Here is a 19,383-nt window from a genome sequence, read left to right as displayed (position 1 = left end):
GTCATTATAACCTCTGTCATTATAACATTTTTTCCCTCTTACATTCCTTACATTCCTCTTATGTTCCTAATTGCAGCCTGATTTTCTTTTTGCTTCTTTTCCTTTGGCTGAGCACCTAGGAGGTGAGTCAGGCTCTGCCTTCTCCATTATTCCCCTTTCTAGGCAATTGAGAAGATGCTATTAGGTCATTCCCATGCTCCAATCTTTCAGGCTAACACAACCCTGACCCTTGGCCCTGTATTCATGCTTTTTATGCCCCAGATCTGTAACCCTCTTGGTAGCCCTTGTGTGGATCCTCTCCAGCCTCAGCAGCCTGAGGCCCCACATGGACCTGGTGCTCCAGGTGCCTCGTGCATGCCGAGCAGAGGGCAGGGTCACTCCCTGGACCTGCTGGGCACTCTCTGGCTAAAGCAGCCAGCACAGGGTTAACCTTGGCTGCTGCAAGGACACACTGCTGACTCACGTTCAGCTTGTCCTCCACCAGCACTCGTCCCCCAACCAGCTCCACCAGCAAAGCTGGAAAGTCTTGAGCAGTTCCTTGGGAGACCACATCCTTCTTCCTTCAGTTTGCAGATGCAGTCAAACTGGAGGAAGAAGGAAGGGAATTTGCAAGTGCTTCCTTTACAGCACCTCGTTGTTTTTTTTTAACCTGATTTCAGTGTTTTGCCTTGAAAGCCCAGCTCTTTGGAACAGGCTTCAAAGCCTGAACCTCTTCCCAACTTCACAAGGAGGGAGGGAAAACAAGTGTATGGTTGGGGTAAGTGCAGAGTGGGATTACTGCAAGTTGAAACATTGAACTCAAAACATCCCTTTCTCTTTGGGCTGAGGAGGTGGGGGCTTGCTGCTTTTCAGCTGATCTGTATCTGATAGGTACAGGAGATGCCTGGGGAACAATTTTGGGTGCTAATTAACAGCATTAAAAAAATAAACATAAGCTATTAAATCCTGTAATTTTATTGTATACAAATTTGATGTTGAAAAATACAATAGAGAAAACAATCTCTAAGTACACGAGCCTTTCTGATTGGAATGCATGGTGATAGAGTGCTGCAGCTGAATCTAATTTCTGTTAATTTATGAAAATGGGGGTGCAATCTTTTGACAGACAATTTGTTCTAAGTGTTTTTGAGCAACATACACAAAATTTTTTAAGTGAAGCAAATTTAATTGTTTACAGAGCAGTGCTGGCTGTGCAGTGCTTGTAGTACACTTTCAGGATCAGTAGCAGCAGGCAAATAATGCATTAGTCGTGCTTCACCTTTCTGAATATTAAGATTTTGCATTCAGCCTTCTGTGCTCTCAGGTGAGAACTTCCCTGCCAGTTCTCCTTGCTGAGCCCTTGGCCTCCACAGACGGGTGGTGCAGGTGGGCATCTGAAATTCCAGCTTCTCAGTCAGAGTGGCCTGAGTTGAATAGTTGTCTATGTTCCTCCTACCTTACTAATAGTTGGAATTACACCTGGAAACCTGTTTTATGTACTTTACTGAGCCTGATAGCAAGGTAAAAGTGTGAATAAAACCACACTGAGATTGATGCCCTTCAGTTGGTTGTAGTAACTGTTGTAACCAAGCTCCTCTGGTGCAGAGCCCGGTCTGGATTTTAGCACAGTTTTCATCCTGACACTGCTTTTTCAAGCAAATTAACAGTGGTTTTTTCTTCCCTTAGGTCTAGTCACAAGTCATAATTTGTTCTACATTTTGGAAATGTAGATTTCCCAATCGCTAATGTTTAATCTGTATTTCGGAAATACAGTAGCATTTTGGAAATATGGATCAAATTATGGAAGATGTTTTTTACTGAGGTTAAAGGAAATGAGCAGAATTCTGATAATGCTTCACATTTGTTTCAGTTTTTACTGATGGATTGCAGTAATGCTTAGAAATTTTGACTGCAGTAGCATTTCTGAAATTTGACAGCGTTGTGGTTGTGGTTCAAACTGAAATGTGCAAACCTAGCAATCTGAAATTAGGGTTCTAAATTCATATTTAGGTATTCAGTTGAGAACTGACACATTTACCTGCTGTTGAATTCAGTAGGATTCAAGAAATTATGTGGAAAGACAGTTTACCCTTGGCTACACTTGAAGTTAAAACTGAGTTCAGTATCAGCTGTAACTGCTTTATCAGCAGTGGGTAAATTTGCTGGAGTAGACAAAGCTTCTGAGTTTCTGGGTTTTTGCTCAATAGGAAGCAAATTTATGAACTTTTTTTCATGTTTGAGTGTTACAACTAAATCTATTTATTTCTGTCTCCCAGATGTTTTTTGGAAGCCAGGAAGGATTTAGCAGTCTTAGCAAAAAAAAAAACAATGATCATTTTGGAAACATTTCACAATCTTCTTTCTGTGTCAAGATTTTGTGCTGCACAGAAATAAATTAAGCAGTGTTTTGGGGCCCCACGCATCCACCGTCCAGATGTTGCAGATTTTATGATGAACTGCAGTTCATGTTTTTGGATAGAGAGGGACATGGAAAGCTTCTGGCTGGGCTCTAGGAGGTGAAGGCACCAGGAAGGATGGGCAGAATCCTTTTGGTGCTCTCTCTGTTCTGAAGGAGAGCAGTAGGAGCTGATGGTGCCTCTCTCACCTTCCCTGCAATCTCCTGTTTCCATCAGTGGCACCGTGCCCAGGAGTGCCCAGGGGTGCAGTGGGGCGTGTGTGGTGCCCTGCTGGCATCTGGGCAAAAGAAAGAGTGCAGAGGGCTGTCCCCATGCCTCCTGTTTGGGGCTGACCCCTGGGTAATGTCTCAGCATGTAACAGATGGGCTGCACTGTGGCAGCAGGCCTTGATTGGATACATAATTTTTCTTCCGTTTGTTTGCACTTGCTTGGGAGGAATCAGTTTTTGCCTTGACTGTAGTTTTTGTCCACGAAAACTTCTTTACTGCTTTTACTTCTTGCCATTTTCATTTGCTTTATGGTGCCTTGGGGTGATAAAGGATAATTTTCTTTCCTTTGGGCTTTTGATTCGAGCTTTTCTTGTGCTGCCTGTGTTTTGCTCATGGCTGTGGCAATAACGATCCCCATGGCTTGCGTTGAGCTCTTGCCTTGCTTGATTTACCAGCTCATGCTACTTAAAAAGCCAGGATGCCCTTATCTGATACTGTCTTCACAGTGACTTTCACTGAGGTTCTGCTGCTTGTTTTTCTTTCCTCAAATTGAACAGCATTGTGCCCCAGAAAGTATGAGCTGTTCCTAAACCTTTAGCCAGGTGTGCTTGGAATTAAATTTAATTTGGAATTAAAATAAAATCAGATATTTTTTCAAAGGTTAGTTGCTGTGATTATCAATCGGCCTCCTGGCTGCCATTGCTAAGACAGAGACTTCTGCCTTTTTGGAGATAACTAATTAATAGGATTTCTTATATCAGAGTATGTTGTCTTATCCAATAGTGAATATATGAAAGCAAGTAGAAATGTAAAAATAAAGAAGTCTTGAAAAACAATATTCAGGCTTATGCCTGGTGGAGACTTGATTGATGTTAATAGTGAAAATAATCTGTCAGTTTTGATAATGAGAATCTTTAATCCCAAATCTTGTACTTCTTTGAAATAGCAGTCAGCAGGAGACTTTCCATATAATGTACTTTGGGAATTCAGCCCTCACAGGTGATAAATTATTAGAGTATTATATTACAAAATGCAGTTTTGACAAACCCCACCCCCTACCACCAAACTCATACATTTACAAGTTTCTTAAGAAAATAAAATTATATACATTATTTGAAAAGGTTTTTGATAAGTTTTCATTGAAGACGTACTGAACCCCACAGAGTAACTGGAGGTAAACTAGGAAGTTGTACAAAAATTTCTGCTCTTGCATTGCCATTGCCGCTGCCATGGCAGGAAAAATTGTGGGTGTGTTCCCCAGGGAGACCATGAAAACTCATGTTTCTTTAGCCAAGAGCACCAGGTTGTGGTTGTTTCCACCCTCAGTAGGGCCTGTGAGATAAACCACTGCAGTGCTGAAGAGGGGTGCTCAGCCAAAGGAGAAGCAGTGCATTCCCTTTGCTCCATCCGCTGTGTTGGTGTCCTCCAGCTGCCACACACAGGCAATTGAGGATGCATGGAAGTGCTTCTAACAGGGAACATCTCCTTTGGGTTTCTTCAGTGTATTCAGAAAGGAAAGTTGCACTTGCAAGCCAATTACACATCATGGCACTGCCAGCTGCTGCAGTGGTTTCTAGGGCTGTAGTCTCATGCTGGCAGCTTATTTTTCAGTCCTGTTGTTTCATGTGCTGCCACCTCCCCTCCTTTGGGAAGGTGAAGGGACAACCTTGCTTTAGCACCTTTACCTTTGGCTGTGCTTTCAGGAGTGTTGCATGTGGTGGTGATTTCCAGGGGATCTCTCAGGTGTGTTGTACTAGGAAATTGTATTACTGAAGGCTTGACCCAAAAATCTCTCTGGAAATACAGGGAAGAGAGCCAAAAAGAAATGGCTCATCCTAAGTCTAGTGAAAGCAAGAATCAGGAGTTCTCCACTGGGCTTGTTATCACCCTGTTACTTAAGAAAATAAAAATACTGATTTGGATAGGGGATGTAACCTTTCTGTGTTACCTGACTTGCCGTTTGAAAATCTTGGCAAGATGAAGTAAATTTGAAATATTATTTGGAAATTAAAATGAAAATGTTTGATTTAGAAAATTTTGAAGCTAAATATGACAAATGTTTGAAGTCCTCTTTTGCTCATAATAATTTTTATAAAATTTGATAGACCAGCATAAATTGATGAGATAGATCATTGATTGATTGATTTGGTTTGATAGACCAGCATAAATTTCTTAATTATTTTGATAAAATGAAATCTGGTTTATTATTGAATAAAAATGTAAGTATAACAGAAAAAATTGCCTTGGCCTATGAAACTGTAAGTTGTTCTATCTTCAGTTTTTATACTTCTACTTGTATAATTATACTTATACCTTTATATTATACTTATAAAGGTATAAAATATGCAATCATGTAAATAATGAAATCATTAAAAATTATTGACTACAGAGACATTAGAAATACTAAAACACCGAAATTCTGGAAGTGCTACAGAGCTGCACTCTACAAAAGCTTTTAATATCTTCAAATAATTTCAATTTTACTTCTGAATCCGAACTGCCTTCCTGCCACTTTCCAGTGTGCGAAAATTTAACATTTTCTCTATCATCTCTTCTCTGCCTATGTTCTAATTGCTTGTCAGGCAGAAAGTTGTCTCTCTGAAGTACTGTCCTCTTCATGACAGACGGCAACATTTCCACAGGACCTGCCAAAGATGAGATTATGCTGTAATTTCCTCAAACAGCTGTGTCTGCTTTGTTATGAATAGAAGCTGTCGGGGACTGTATCCAAATCTTTAGTTCTCACCCTTCCAAATCACATTAACAAAATCATCACATGCCTGGCTGAGCACTTTTCTACCACTTTTAATTAATTCCAATTGTACGTTACCCTCTCCAAAAGGTTTATTGGCTCTTTTTTTTAATATCCTGCTATCAGCTTTCAGCTTCTGTCACCATCAGAAATAGTTCTTCATGAAGATTTGGGCTTCCCAAGGAGATATTCCCACCTCCTTTCCATCCAGCACCGTATTTGTTTCATCTGTGGGCTCAGCTCTTGGCAGCCTGCAGGGCTGGCGCTGGATGTGCCGGTATCTTGTCTCCCAGAGAAGGCCTCAGTGAAGCTCTGCCTGGTTTGCCAATCCTCCCCAGTGGCATTTCTTGGGACAACTGTGCATTTCAGGAGGCATCTGTTCAGTTTTCTGTAGTAACTGTAAAAACCTCATCTGTTTCCCACCTTATACAAATATATCCCTCATCTGCTTTCCTCCATCTCCCTGCATCACTGCACTGGTCAGGGAACAGCAGTGTCTTTCTTGTGGGCCAAGATTTCTTCCTGAGGGTCTTTTTCTGCAGGAGTTTTTCTGTGGGTATTGTAATGTATCCAAGACTCTCATCCTTTGGATGTGTGCTGCTTGTGCAGAGGGCAGCAGAGCTGGAGATTGTGCTCAGCCCTTGTCCGGGATGCTCCAGGAGTTTAAGAACTTGGAGCTCTTGACTTCATGATAGCCTCTGAGGGAAATGGCTGGAGATTTCTCACTTTGTGCTTTGAACTGAGTTGTGATCAAGCAGTCATAGCTGCCTTCTGTGAGGACAAACAACCCATCGGGCCTCCTGACTGCTCCCTGAGTCATTGCCAAGTGGGCTGGTGCACAGGTTCCCCCCATGTATAATAGAATCATAGAGTTTGGGTTGAACAGAGCCTTAAAGATTTTCTAGTTCCAACCCCCTGCCATGGGCAGGGACCCTTTCCACTGATCGGGTTGTTTGAAGCCCTGTCCAACCTGGCCTTGCACACTTCCAAGGATGAAGCAACCACAACTTCTGCGGGCAGCATATTCCAGTGCCTCACCACTCTCAGTAAAGAATTTTTTCCTAATATCTGATCTAACTCTCTCTTCATTTAAAACTATTTATCCTTATCCTATGAATATCTGCTCATGTAAAAAGTAACTTTCCCTTCATTTTATAGGCTCCCTTCAAGTACTGAAAGGCTGCAATGAGGGCTGCACCCTCTCTACTCCAGGTGAACAACCTGCCTGTGTAATCCTATTTCTTGGGCAGCACGACCCAATTCCCCATTGGGCTGAGAGCTTTTGCCTTGCAGGAGTGGGCAGCTGACAGGGGATGCTGGCCCATGGCTGACCTTTCACAGGCTCCTGGCTCTGCCCCAGCAATTTACAAACTTATTGTTTTGTGCTGTTTGGGGATTTTTTGTTTTGTTTTGTTTTATGGTAGTAGCAAGAGGCATCAGTTCAGTGGCAGATGGTAAATGAAATGTTCAGGTGCTTCTCATACACATGGTACTGAAAGAGCAATCAGTCTAAGCCATGCACAGTGTTACCAGAACACCCAGATGTTTTTGGTGTATCTTGCTGTAAATATTCTGGGTTTAGACTCTCAGTACTGGGATGGGTAAGCAGCTGTAACAGCCTGTATTAGGAAATGTTTATAGAGGATGCAAAATGCTCAACATGTTTCAGGTTTTATTTCTTTCTTCCCATTTTTATTTGTACACGTGCTTTGATAATGCCTTTGCATATCTTATAATTATTGCTGTTCTATTTTTGTCGCAAATTGAAAACAGAACAACCAATATTGTGGAATTCTTCACAATTTTTCTTTTTTCAATTCCTATTGGGGATATCAATATTTCTACACTGCTTGTTTAACCAAAAAAACACTGCTGTTACTATTCAGAAGCAGGCTGCTGCATTCTTTTTCCAGCCAGTTTTATTCTACAAACTTGAGCTCTGCTGATGCAGTCCCTGCTGCATGTCCTGGGGCAAAAATCATCCAGCTCAGCTTCTCCTTCCTCTTGATGTCTCCAGAGGTTAGGGTGAGACCTGCTGGCCAAATGTAACTTGGAGTGTAGTGAAGGAACTGCAATATCAGATGGGAAGAAACTCTTGTAGGCTTCTTTCCTAGATCATCATTAAATGGGCTCAGGTTTAAAATAGAGTCTCATAAGAGATAGACATCTTAGAAGGAACCTGATGTGGCTGGAGTTAAACAAAAGTATTTAATTGTGTTTCTGGCTCCTTGACCTTTTCTTCTCCCTGTGGGATTCATAGCTAAACATAGTCTGGTGATATAATTTTGTTCCACTGTCTAGCATGTTCACATCACTTTGTAAAGGGTTTTTGTTTTGTTTTTTTCCCCACAAATACAGTTATAGATCCTGCCAGGATGCTGTGACATGGAGAGCTATGACTTCATTTTCTACTATCAGTGGTTCAGAGGGGATATTTTTGCATTATACAGTATCCAGAAAATTTTATCCATATAAATCCTTACACATGCCAAGTTCAGTCTTGAAGATTGCAGACATGTTTCTTGTCCAGAGTCCCTGGTGATATGCTGCTAAGTGATGTAGTGTTGTCTTTGTTGGGCTTGAGACTCGTCTTACTCCCTTCTCCTGTTCTGAGGAGGGCATCTGAAGTTAGGAGGTTCATGTCCCTCTCATCTCAGAGCATTCCTGCACAGCAGGGAGTGACTTCAGATGTGTGTATGTCAGCCAACATCAGTCAAGAGAGGTGAGTAATAAAACATAGAGGAAGAGCCAGCAGAATCCAGACACAGCTGAGTCTTTTCATCTCACTGACTCCAAAGAGCATAGCAAAGTTGAGTCTGGACAGTACCATTTAAAATAAACTATCTTGCAGAAAACCCAAGCCAAAGCTTCTTACATAGCAGCTATTAACAGAAGAATGATCAAATCTAAGGTCCAAAATGTAACACAAAACCATGTATCTTACTTCCAGATGGACCTACCATGATATGTAAATGTTCAACGCATTGACAGAACCAAGCTCCAAAGTTTGTATTCTCTAATAGGAAAATACATTATATTTTTATATTAATTTAGTAGGAATCTTGTATGTTCCATAGCAGAACCTTGTATTATTTACAAGCTGTGTAGTTATTGTAATGGTAGTCATAAAACACATTACAAAATTAAGCAGGCAATATTCTGAGAAAAAGAAAATATCTTTGGGTAATTGTATGGGTGTTAATTGTGAGAATGTAGTGGATTCTTCAAGCCTTTGACATCCCTAATCTGAGGCTGGATGTCACAAGAAGAGATGAAATTGCAGTGCTGGGTGCATAGAGTCCATCCTTGTCAGCTTTGAGGGGTTAGTCTCAACTGGCATCATTCTGAGGTTGAGCAGAGCCCTGCGTTTGAGAGGGGCCAGGTCTTTCCTGACCTTCATGTTTATAAATTTGTTCTAGCAACCTTAAGCCAAAGTGCTTGGTCTGGTCTCTGAAGCACACCAGCACGGTCTCTCTGCACGCTGTGTGTAAAGATGCTTTCAGTGAACACAGGGACCCAGACTGGCACCCAGATACTGTAGACAGAGCACTGGACTTATTCTGCACTTCTATTTAGTGCCCCTGTGAGCCCCTGGCTAGAAACCCAGCACAGCTGGGAGTATCACAAGTGTTTTGAATTCCAGCTTCTGGGAAATGTGGAGCATGTTCCAGTTGCCAGTGCCCATGTTTCTTTATGATGAAGGGTATGAACACACAGGGTGCAAGAAATATCTCAGAGAGTGAATTTAGGCATGAAACAGACAGAAATCTCACCTTCATCCTGCTGGAGGTGATAGAAGACAAAATCTGGGCTCCCAAAGCCAAACATGTGAGGGAGCCAAAAAGAGATGCACTGTATTGGGATTGGTGTATAATCCTCTATATTTAAAAATACACACATTCATCTGTCTCAGAAAAATTAGAATTTTTCTTTGCAGGCCTCCAGCCATAGCTTTTGCTTTCTTGGAATCTATAGATCTGGCTAAGAAATGTTGAAGGGGGCGGGTTGTTGGTGAAAGAATAGCAGTGATTTCTACAAGGCAAGGAGAGAAACCCATAAACAACTTCTATGGACCTGGAATTTTATTATTGATGACTAATCTGTACAGTGATGCTTTAAATGCTTCAGTAACCACTCTTGGTGTAATAATTGTTGAAGCAATATGCAAATGTTTAGACCCTCAAGACTGGATCCTACCCTCACCTGGCTATTTCCAGTTGTAAACCTATGTGTCTTAAAAACAGTTACAACCACTCCTCTAACCAGGACAGTTTTTGCTGTGTAACGTCTTGAGTCAGAGATCTGTCCTACACTAAGAACTTTTGCTGGGAGCAAAAATGTAATTGAAACAGCATTTAAAGTGTTTGAAAACACTCTGTCCTGGGGTTATACCTGGGAGTGCTGTTGATTTAAAGTTTGATTTAGTTAGCATGATTTGTAACATCAGTGTAATGTTGTCTGTTTGGGTTTTTGTTTCATTTGTGTTTGGGTTTTTTTTTCCCCTTAGGTTGGCTGGATTAACTGGCTCTCATTCAGAGGGAACTTGGCAGATCTATTTTGCTTTTGTTGAACCTCTCTACAGCGCATCATAAAGATTTCCTAGGTCCGGGAGCTGCAGAAAAGACAACTGAGCAGCAGAAAAATGTGACTCTGAGAAGAGACTTCAAGCCTTCCAATGATGAATTTTCTACTGAACAGTTCTAATTTAAATATATAACTGAAGCATACATAAAAGTTAACCTGATAGGGAAAAACACCCTCTCATTAATTAGCACTACCAAAAAAAAAAAAAAAAAGCAGTCACTTGAAGCTTCAAAATGAGTGCTCCGTTAATTCCAAACAAGTCATGTTATTCCCAGCTTCATGACAACCGCAGTGAAATAAGAAACAACAATGAAAGCATAGTGAATGTTGGGGATACCAATGCCAACCAAATTGTAACAAAAGTTAGAGCCACTGACGGGGATGTTAAGAAAAATGATTTGACAGATGAGAGTGGGAATATATACTCTGGAGGAACAGAGAAAGTGACTCATCTGCCCACAGAGCAGAATAAACTTCTGACCTTCAAGGACTCTCGATCCTGTCACACCAGTGCACAGGAGAGTAAGCTGCCCTCCACCACAAGCAGGGAAATGGGGAAAGACTGTAGGACCAGCGAAGCTAAGGATATATCAAGGCATATCAGGATTAGCCGAGGACAAAGTCTGTCCAATTTAAAAAGTAGCACAAATGATGCCAACCTGGAGGTTGTCTCCAAAGGTAATATTGACTTCACCCAGAACATTCCTAAGGGAAAAATGTCCAGGACTGTGGAGGTGGAGGGAATAAAAAGGCTTTCTTTGGGAAGACCAAGTAAATTTTCTCCTCAGCCTGAAACATTTGCAAAAGACGGTGTTGGTCGCGTGTCGTGCAAACGTCTGCTTTCTGCATCACTGGACTCCATTGACAGGTCTCACCACTTGGTAGGAAGTACAGAGAAATCCCAAAAAACATCCACAGATCATTTTCTTGGGATGGTGTTTTGTCCACTTGACAATACCTCAGAGGAAAAGACTGTATTTTATTCCAAACCATCTACCTCAGGGAACAAGAAAACAAGTAAACCAGAAAATGTACCAAATGTTAGCATTGAAAGCACATTGCATACTTCTCATTCTCAACATTCAGCTGTTAAGCTCAGTGAGGTTGCTAGTAAATCAGAAGCACAATTAAGTCAGGGTGATAAAAGCAAAAAACTGGAGGTTAGAACTGCACCATCTCTGCAATATAAAAATACATGTCCACAAAAGATAGAGAGAATTATGTTGGTAGAGTTCCTGGGGTGTCCAAGACCTGAAAATACAGCAGTGCAGGAACAGAAAAGCTCTGGGTCTGACATGTCAAAATTTCAAGTATCCCATTTTCATGACACCTGTAGTAGAGTAGAGGGCCCATTGTCAAGCCAGGTAGTAACTCATCCTGATGATAAATTGCAACATGATCGCATTGCCATCAGTAGGGAAGGAGGAGGAAGCAATGATGACAGCAGGGCAACCAGCCAGGCTGGTGAGGAGTATTTTACTGATGAGGAAATGGAAACAATATTTCCACTCACCTGCAGCAGTAAATCCAGCGTCAAAGTGACACCGAGAAAAAACAAAAATTTGCATGAAGTTGACACAGGTTGCACTGAAACTGTTGGTAAACAGATATCTCCCGTACATGATATTAATCCACCTGACAGCAGAACCTTGGAAGTTAATGAGAATAGACTGATGCTAGTCAAAGAAAGCACTGAGGATGCTGTTGTGCCTGCTTCTGATCCGTCAGATCGTCACAGAGCGCGCAGTGCAGAGACAGTGTCAAACCAACAACCTGACAGTCACAGCAGTGATGTGGAAACCTCAAATGTTTCGGTTTCAAGTAAAGAAACAGTTAATGTAGAGAAACACCTTCCAGCAGAAGCACCAGAGAGCTGTAACATTCCAGCAAAGGCTGATGTCTTTTTATGTGTCCCAACTCCTGTGCGCCCAATGGCAACGCCAGATGTTAATGGTCAGCCCACACTATCAAACAGTAATTTGAAGGACCTTTATGCACTTCATGATGACAAATTGTCACCCTCCTCAGTCCTACCTCCCACTGACAGCACACAGTTGTTAAACTTATCCCCTAAAGTGCCTATCAAGACTGCTTGCAGCAGCGCCATCCCAAAACCTATCCTGGTCCACCCCAAGGGCTCCCTCGCAGATAAGGCTGGTGTGGACAGTGACTGCAGTGAAAAGCTGGAAGAAGGCGCTGAGATGAAGCCTGCCATCCCCCGGCCCAAACCTGTGAGGCCGAAGATCATCACGTACATTCGGAGGAGCCCTCGTTCCATGGAGCAGCTCGACCCTTTGTTCGCGCCGGCGGGGCTGCCCTTTGACGGCGCCGCGTGCAGCGTGCCCGTCCCCGCCGAGCAGAAGGCGTCCAGTGGAGGGGAGCCAAAGCCCACCAGTGTCCTCTATGACAAATTTAAACCTGACCTCCAGAAGCCAAGGCTCTTTGGTTCTGGACTAGTAGTGTCAGGAATTAGGCCCCCAGGTCATCACTTTGGTCCGATGGGCGAGAAGTTTCTGCAGGAGGTAAGTTTCTGCAGCTTAGACAGCTGCTTTTGTGTGCCAAGTGGTGACTGTTTACTTATTTGCTGCTGCCAGAAGTTAGTTCTCAAACCTCAAATAAGAAATAAATCCTAAAACAATGTGTGATCATTAGGAATAAACTTACCTAACTGTTTCTGGCGCTGACCCTGTTGTGATATCTTAGCTGTTACTGGAAGTTGTTACTGTGTTCTTCCAGTATTCTCCAGCAAATTGATCACCTGCTAGTATTATAAATAGGGATATTTAGAAAGAAAAAGACATACTGAATTGAATAAATATTTTTTTTTTTTGCTTCCTGAAGAATAGCTTTGGGAAATGATTGCAATTTGCCCATAGAGACTCTTCACTCCTAATGGGAAAGTTGGCAGGTTTTTGTAGACAGAACACTAGAGGTGCTAAACTAATTCCATTCTGTTTAGCTGTGTAGAAACCCAGGGATTATCAGGGCTCTTTTTGGATTATACATATAATACAAAAGAAGACTTACTTTTGACTAATTTTAATGCTGTTTCTTACACTGACCTGCACCTCAAAAAAGATTTCTTCTTGCCCCTGGAAAGCCATGCTAAGCAGCCAAAATGTGATGGAAGTCCCTCTAGGTGCCTCTGGCTCCAGATATCTCACTGTGTTTCTGCCTTGCTAAAGTGGGGAGGAGCCTTGGGTTCCCAAAATCCCTGCTGGGAGATGAGCACAGTGGAGGAGGGATGAGCTTGCTTGGTAGGTGGAGGAAGGACAGGGAAGAGCAAGCTGTGTCTGTCATGTGCTCTTGCATCCACTGCTTGGGACCTGAAGGACTTCAAGCTTTTCATACAAACACTGAAGATAACACAAGTGATTTTATTTGAATGAGTCTAAAAAAAAGGATTTTTTTTTCTCTGTGTCTTGTGGTGTTGTTAAGGCTGTTTTATTCCCTTACTCATTCTACATATGGTATAGATCCAAGGAACAGCATTGAAATAAAAAATGTAGTGACTCAGTCAAAAGCTGGCAAATACCCAAATTAGGCTACTGTGTGTGAGTGTAGATTGACTCTTATGGCATATTAGCTAGAAACCTACTGAAGTGAGCAAAGATTATAATTATTTCTTGTCACAAACACAGAAAGAACATTACTTGCTGTCCTTTTTCCTTTAACCACAGTTTTCAGCTCTGTCCCTTGTATTTTATGTCCTGGGAGTGAATTACTAAAGTCTTTGGGAGATTGTCTATTTCAGCCATCATGAGTATATTTTCACAATTGCCTTGTACGGTGAGGAAAATTACTAGGTTACTGCTGTTGAATGCATGGCAGTGGAATGAAAGGCAAAATGACCCAGACTGTTTGACTGTTTATAGGGTGGCATGACCCTCTGGAGACCACAGGTGTCTGTGAGAATTGGGGTTCAGATAATCAGGCAGGATCAGCAGACACATCAGTGAACAAAGGACAGATTTCTGAGCACTGCTGAGAACTGTTTTTAGCATGAGAAGGATTCGGGTTGTGGCAAGTCCGCAGTGTGATTTTCTCTAGGCTAGGGTTAGAAGCAGGATACATGAGCTGGAGAGGATCTTCCCCTATTCCTCCAAGAAACACGACTTTTGATGGGTATTTCAACAAGAGAATATCTGAACCCAAGAAAACTGCTTCTTCAGAGAAACTGGACTGACGAGAAGAGGCTGAGAAGAAAAAGTCAAACTTTGGTTTGCATTTGGCCAGGATTCAGGAGCTGATAGCAGAAGATGGAATCTGCTTTCTTGGACTGCCACCTTAAAAGCAATAACCTGGTTGTCCTGCCAGCTGGAGGAATACAATGGGCCTGATTTGGTTCAGTATGAATCAAGGGAAAGGAAAATGATCAATCCATGAAGGTGAACAGATGCTTGGAAGAGCAGCTGTGCACAGTATGGGTTAGTAGCAGATGAGTGATGTGTAATCCAAAAGAAACCAATTAGGATGCATTGAAATAGATCCAAATCACTGAGTTGAAGGGAGAATGTGGAAGACAGAGGTTTTGGAGACAAGGAGATTGTGGCACGATCTTCGGTCACACAGATCATTGTCTTGGTTAGGGGAAAAAAATCCCAGATTGACCTATTTCACACATCCAGTATTGTCTTTGGAGAGCTTTGATTAGCATTTTGTAGCCCCTTCATATAGCTATGATAGTTTTAATAGCTATAATCTCTAAGCATCATTCAGGTAAGTGGTAGGAACAATTAAATATCCCTCTGGGTGCCAGGCATAGAAGAAATAAGAAGGTGCTGTCCTGGGCAGGAGACTCCAAGAAAAGGCCTGGGGAACTCTATGAGAAAGACTCGAGGGCTGTCTCTGTGCAGAGGGAAGCCTGCAGGGCTTCTTGAGCTGCCTGTGCCAAAGCCCACTCAGGGCAGCTCAGGCAAAAATCCCAACTCCAGCATGAAGGCAGTCCAGCTGCACTGAGGGGTTGGATCCACAGTGGAGTTGAGTAAAGGCTGAATGGGCAAAGAACAGAAAACCTCTCATGGTGAAATGCAAAATGCTTAAGAAATCTAGTTCTTTTCCAGGGCAGGTCCACATCTTTGATCACAACATGATCCCCATCTCATTGTGGAGCTCACCCTCTTCTAGTCAGTGCCAGTGGGTGTTTGTGGGCTCTTTGTTCTTCCAGTTGCCTCTGTGGGAAGTTACAGGGCAAATCAAGCTACTGGGACCCTAAGAGTGTAGCTGTCCTAGTGAATTGAACAGTGGAATGTCATGGCCTCCAAGGTTCAGAACAGGTTGACTGCAGGCAGAGAGTTTACCTGTACAGGTACAGTCTGTGTGCTGTCAGAGAGTGGCCACTGGTCACTTTATTCACTGTTTTATGGCTGCTGCCAAGAGCCCTGACCTGGTGAGGGTCTGTAAGAAGGTCTGCTGATCACCAGCTCTCCTGCCTGCCTCACCAAGGCTGTGCTGGCCCCATTCAAGTACCTTTTTGTGTCTGTTCCCCTGCACAGACATCATTGTGGTCCAATGGATGGACTAAAGTCTGTTGAAACAAAAAGCCCGCTGAGGTAAAAAAGACTTGGGGAAGGTGTTTTATATATAGTCAAACCAAAAGTTTCTCCCCTTGATCTTGTTATTTGAACTGCCTGAACTGATGTTGCCAACTTCTTTTCCCAAAGAGTTGCCTGAAGCAGGCGCTTGACAAGCAAATTCTTCCTCGAGGCATTAATGTTTGATGATGTTATAAACAAAGGAACATGAAGGAAGGTGTTGGGCATCCGTACCTGCTGGCCATGCTGCCGCTCTGCTCAGGAATACCCAGCCTGTGGAAATTCCTGTGTGCTCAAAGCATTTGTTGCAGACTTTTCTGGCTCATTTTAACAAATCCACTCTTGGGTGTGTAGGTAATGAGCAGACAGCCCCACAGAAGAAAACTCTGGGCTGACCTTCTTGGTGGGCAGGTTGCAACAGATCATTTCCCTAGAAGTGCCTCATACATAAACCTAGTACAGGGTGCTAACAGGGATCATATTAACCCACATCTTTCTGAAGAGCTTTAAAATGGCAATAATTTTATATAATTCTGTTGAGACCAGTTGCATTTTGCACTTCACAAATTCACAGTTAAATAGAAAGGAAAAAACGGTGAATCTTCATAACAAGTTCATGTCCTCCAAAACTGGGGTCTTCAAATAATAGCATCAAATTCTTGAGAGATATTTGGGCAAATTCAGTTGGACTTCATTATCTTAAAGGTCTTTCCCAATCTAAATTATTCTATTCTAAGTCCTTCTCCTTGAGAAGGACTCCTTCCTTGAGAAGAGGTTTTATGCTTGTGATTGATTGGGTTTGTGTCCATGTTTGTTGCCCTTCTCTGTTACTCTCAGCATACTGTCTATAAATAAAAAGAAAGGGAGTGAGAGAAGATTTGAATAGATGGACCCAGTTTATAAAAAATGCTTATTTTCTGTATTTAAAGATTTTCTCTTTTCCTTATACTGAAATACTTGGCCTTGGTGTTTAAGTTTCATTTAAGTATGAAATTATAGTATGCATAGTGTAATCTGATAGAAATAAATTTTATCAGGGGGAGAGAAGATAACTGAGGCTTATCCAGAAAAACAATCTCATATCTAGAAGCTGAAAGTAAGAAGCCAGACATCTGCAGTCCAAGTCTGCAGAATCATTCATATTATACAGCAGAAAACTGCATCCTAACTTTAAATAGGTCATAAGAGTATAATAAAAAAGGAAAGAGAAAGATCTAATAGCAGGAAATAGGACTGCAAATGGAGGAAAAAATATAGGGCAAAACTATAAAGCTCAATGTTTGTTGCATCTGCCCTCCTAGTTCCTGTGCAAAGGCCTCAAATATTCTTCTGTATTTCATAGTTTAAGGCCAATCTTGTCTCTTAGCATATTAAAGATTTGCTAAATTAGGATTAAAGCTCTTGAAGGAGCTAGGATCAAAGCTTTTATAGCCAATGTTGAAGTGCATATTCTAATGCTTATAATTGCTAAATAGAAATTGATTTGGCATATTATATGCATCATAACTTACAGCAGAGTTAATTAATTGGCAGTTACATTTCTTCCTAAGTAGCCTGTGGCACTTTTTGATTAATTTTTAAACAAATTTAGTTCAGATTTCCTATTTCCTATGCTTTTTTTCTTTTCCCATGGTCTAAATGGGATGACTGAAAAAATATTCATAGGTCCTTTCTACATTATGTTGATATTGCATTTCATAAGAAAACGGTGAAGAAGTTGGACTCTACTCAGAAGAGCAAACAGTTCTTTGCAAATGTGAGAGTTCAAAACTCTGCACTCTTGTCCTGAGTCACGAAGCAGCACAGGATAGTGGGAGTCAGAGCCCAGCCTGAATGCACAAAGACAGAAGGGCTGAATCATGGAACCAGATCGTTCCTCGAGTGCAAGTTCAGTGCTCTGAGCCAGCTATGAGCTGGAAACACTTCCAGCTTGGGACTAACTGCTGTGCTTACAGTAAATGCCCATTATAATACTGAGAGATTTGACACTGATTTTAACAAAGCAGCATCTATTTGTCCTAAATAGCAAAAGTTTCACATTTGCAAATCTGATAATTTTTTCTCCAATTCTTGTGGGTATGTGGGTTTTATAGCTCCAATTTGGAATATTCCACAGGCCTCTGAAAGCATAAGTTAGAGAAATGTGCTCACATCCACAACAAGGTCGCTTTCCAGGAATTAGAGTGGCACAGATTACAATGAACATTTTGCAGTGAGAACATACTGGGGGTTCTTTCTTGTTCTTTCTTTTTTTTTTTTTTTTTGGTCACAGAAATTACTTGGCAGTACAATTTCTCTGATAAAATGTACCTAAACACCTCCAGCTTTATTTTTAGCTATCTGAGTTAAAACCAACTTCTCCCAGAATTGGGCAAGGATATTTTAAATAACTTCTAACAAAAATTCCATTTACACAGTCTCTTAGTATATCTACATGTGTAAATAATATAACCTTTCATGACTTAACAGTACCCTCATTTTCACTAATTGAAGGTCTTCCATTTGTCCATTTTCTTTTGGGGAAGGCATCAATTCTTTAATGGGGTGTACTTCTATATTGAGGGTGTAATATACATGTTTTTGAAGAGCAATTCATATAGTAAGATCATAAATTTTTGAAAGTTTGCAGTGCTCTGAGGACCAGATTCACAAGGAGGGAAATTTAGCCTTTACAAGCAGTTTGGAGCTCCATATTGTCTGGGTTTATTGATTTATTGCGTAATATCTGTGTTAATGATTTTTCTGCAGGTTGGGGAAAGGCCTGCAAAAGATGAATTTTGCCCTCCAGCGTACACCCACTATGAGGTGTCTCCAAGCTTTTATCGATCTGCCATGATCCTGAAGCCACAGCTGGGGCTGGGAGCAGTGTCCAGGTTGCCATCTGCCAAGAGCAGGATTCTCATTGCGAGTCAAAGATCCTCAGGGAGTTGTCTCCATCAGCAAGGAGAAATAACAAGTGCTCCCAGCCTCTACCATCCTGATGCTTCAGGTAAAGTATGAACTTTCTTTCCTTTCCCTTTACTGTTGTCACCAATAAGATACCTTTTTTTTTTGAGACAAAAAAATCACAAAATGAGCAGCATTTTGACCTGATCCTACAAAGCTCCAACAGCACCCTTTGAGGTGTGTCTTTTTTTCCTGCAACAAGGCTGACTAGGGAGTCTGGAACTTGTGCAAAGGTTGTTCATTGCCAAAGAAAGAGAATAGTTTTCAATAATAATTCTCATTTTTCATCTTTTTATCTTTCTCCACCTTGTAAATGCCTGAAAAATCTTTGGTTTTGTTCTGGGGAAGATAATAGGATGTTTTCTTCCATCATGAAGACCCCACCGTTCAGTCTGGATTTGACATTCCCACCGTGTTGTGCTGTGAAAACCTGGGCGGTGTTCAAATGTGCCGGCAGAGATCTTGATTCTCTGAAGGCCTGGTGTACACCTCTTTGGAGATAACACTTCTAATACCATTTTCTCCCTAGCTACTGCCCAGCTCAGCATGACCCTGGGCAGGATTACAGGGGAGGGAAAAACACAAGAAGAGGTGGAAGGAGAAATGTTTGATGTCACAAGAAAGAGAGAATAATTACTTCTATGGGACACTCCTTAATAGCCTGGAAAAGCGTGGAAGCTTAAAAAATGCACAGGGGCAAGTTCAGAGACAACTGAAAATCAGTCATTGCCAGAGTGAAGTGTAGCAGCTGTTTAACAACCTAGAATGCTGCAGAGATTTTTTTAAGTAGTCACAATGGCTAAAGTTAATTAATGACTTAAGGTCATATGATCTCTTGCCCCAGGATGGGATTCTTTCTGATGTATCCTTATTTAACCTGTTCATGAAAAACTATTTATAAAAGCCTTTGATATGAGATCTTGGAGCCTCTGAAAGCAGGGCTGCTCCAATGCATTACCTAT

The 19,383-nt window shown here is 41.6% G+C and overlaps 1 protein-coding gene across 6 annotated transcripts in view; it reads left to right on the top strand.

Annotated features, from left to right (window-relative positions):
- The window catches only part of MTUS2 (microtubule associated scaffold protein 2), a 261,088-nt gene that overhangs the window by 93,450 nt on the left and 148,255 nt on the right, over positions 1–19,383 (top strand). For all 6 annotated transcript variants that reach the window (XM_058045826.1, XM_058045827.1, XM_058045824.1 and 3 more), the window contains 2 exons: positions 9,865–12,463; positions 18,224–18,464. In XM_058045826.1, the coding sequence (XP_057901809.1) occupies positions 10,175–12,463; positions 18,224–18,464 (2,530 nt within the window). In that variant the 5' untranslated portion in view covers positions 9,865–10,174. The remainder of the gene's footprint in view (positions 1–9,864; positions 12,464–18,223; positions 18,465–19,383) is intronic.

This window comes from Melospiza georgiana, chromosome 2 (assembly GCF_028018845.1).
Source record: "Melospiza georgiana isolate bMelGeo1 chromosome 2, bMelGeo1.pri, whole genome shotgun sequence".
Lineage (NCBI taxonomy): Eukaryota > Metazoa > Chordata > Aves > Passeriformes > Passerellidae > Melospiza > Melospiza georgiana.
Note: the sequence above shows the minus strand (reverse complement) of the source record. Positions and strands in the feature narration are given on the sequence as shown.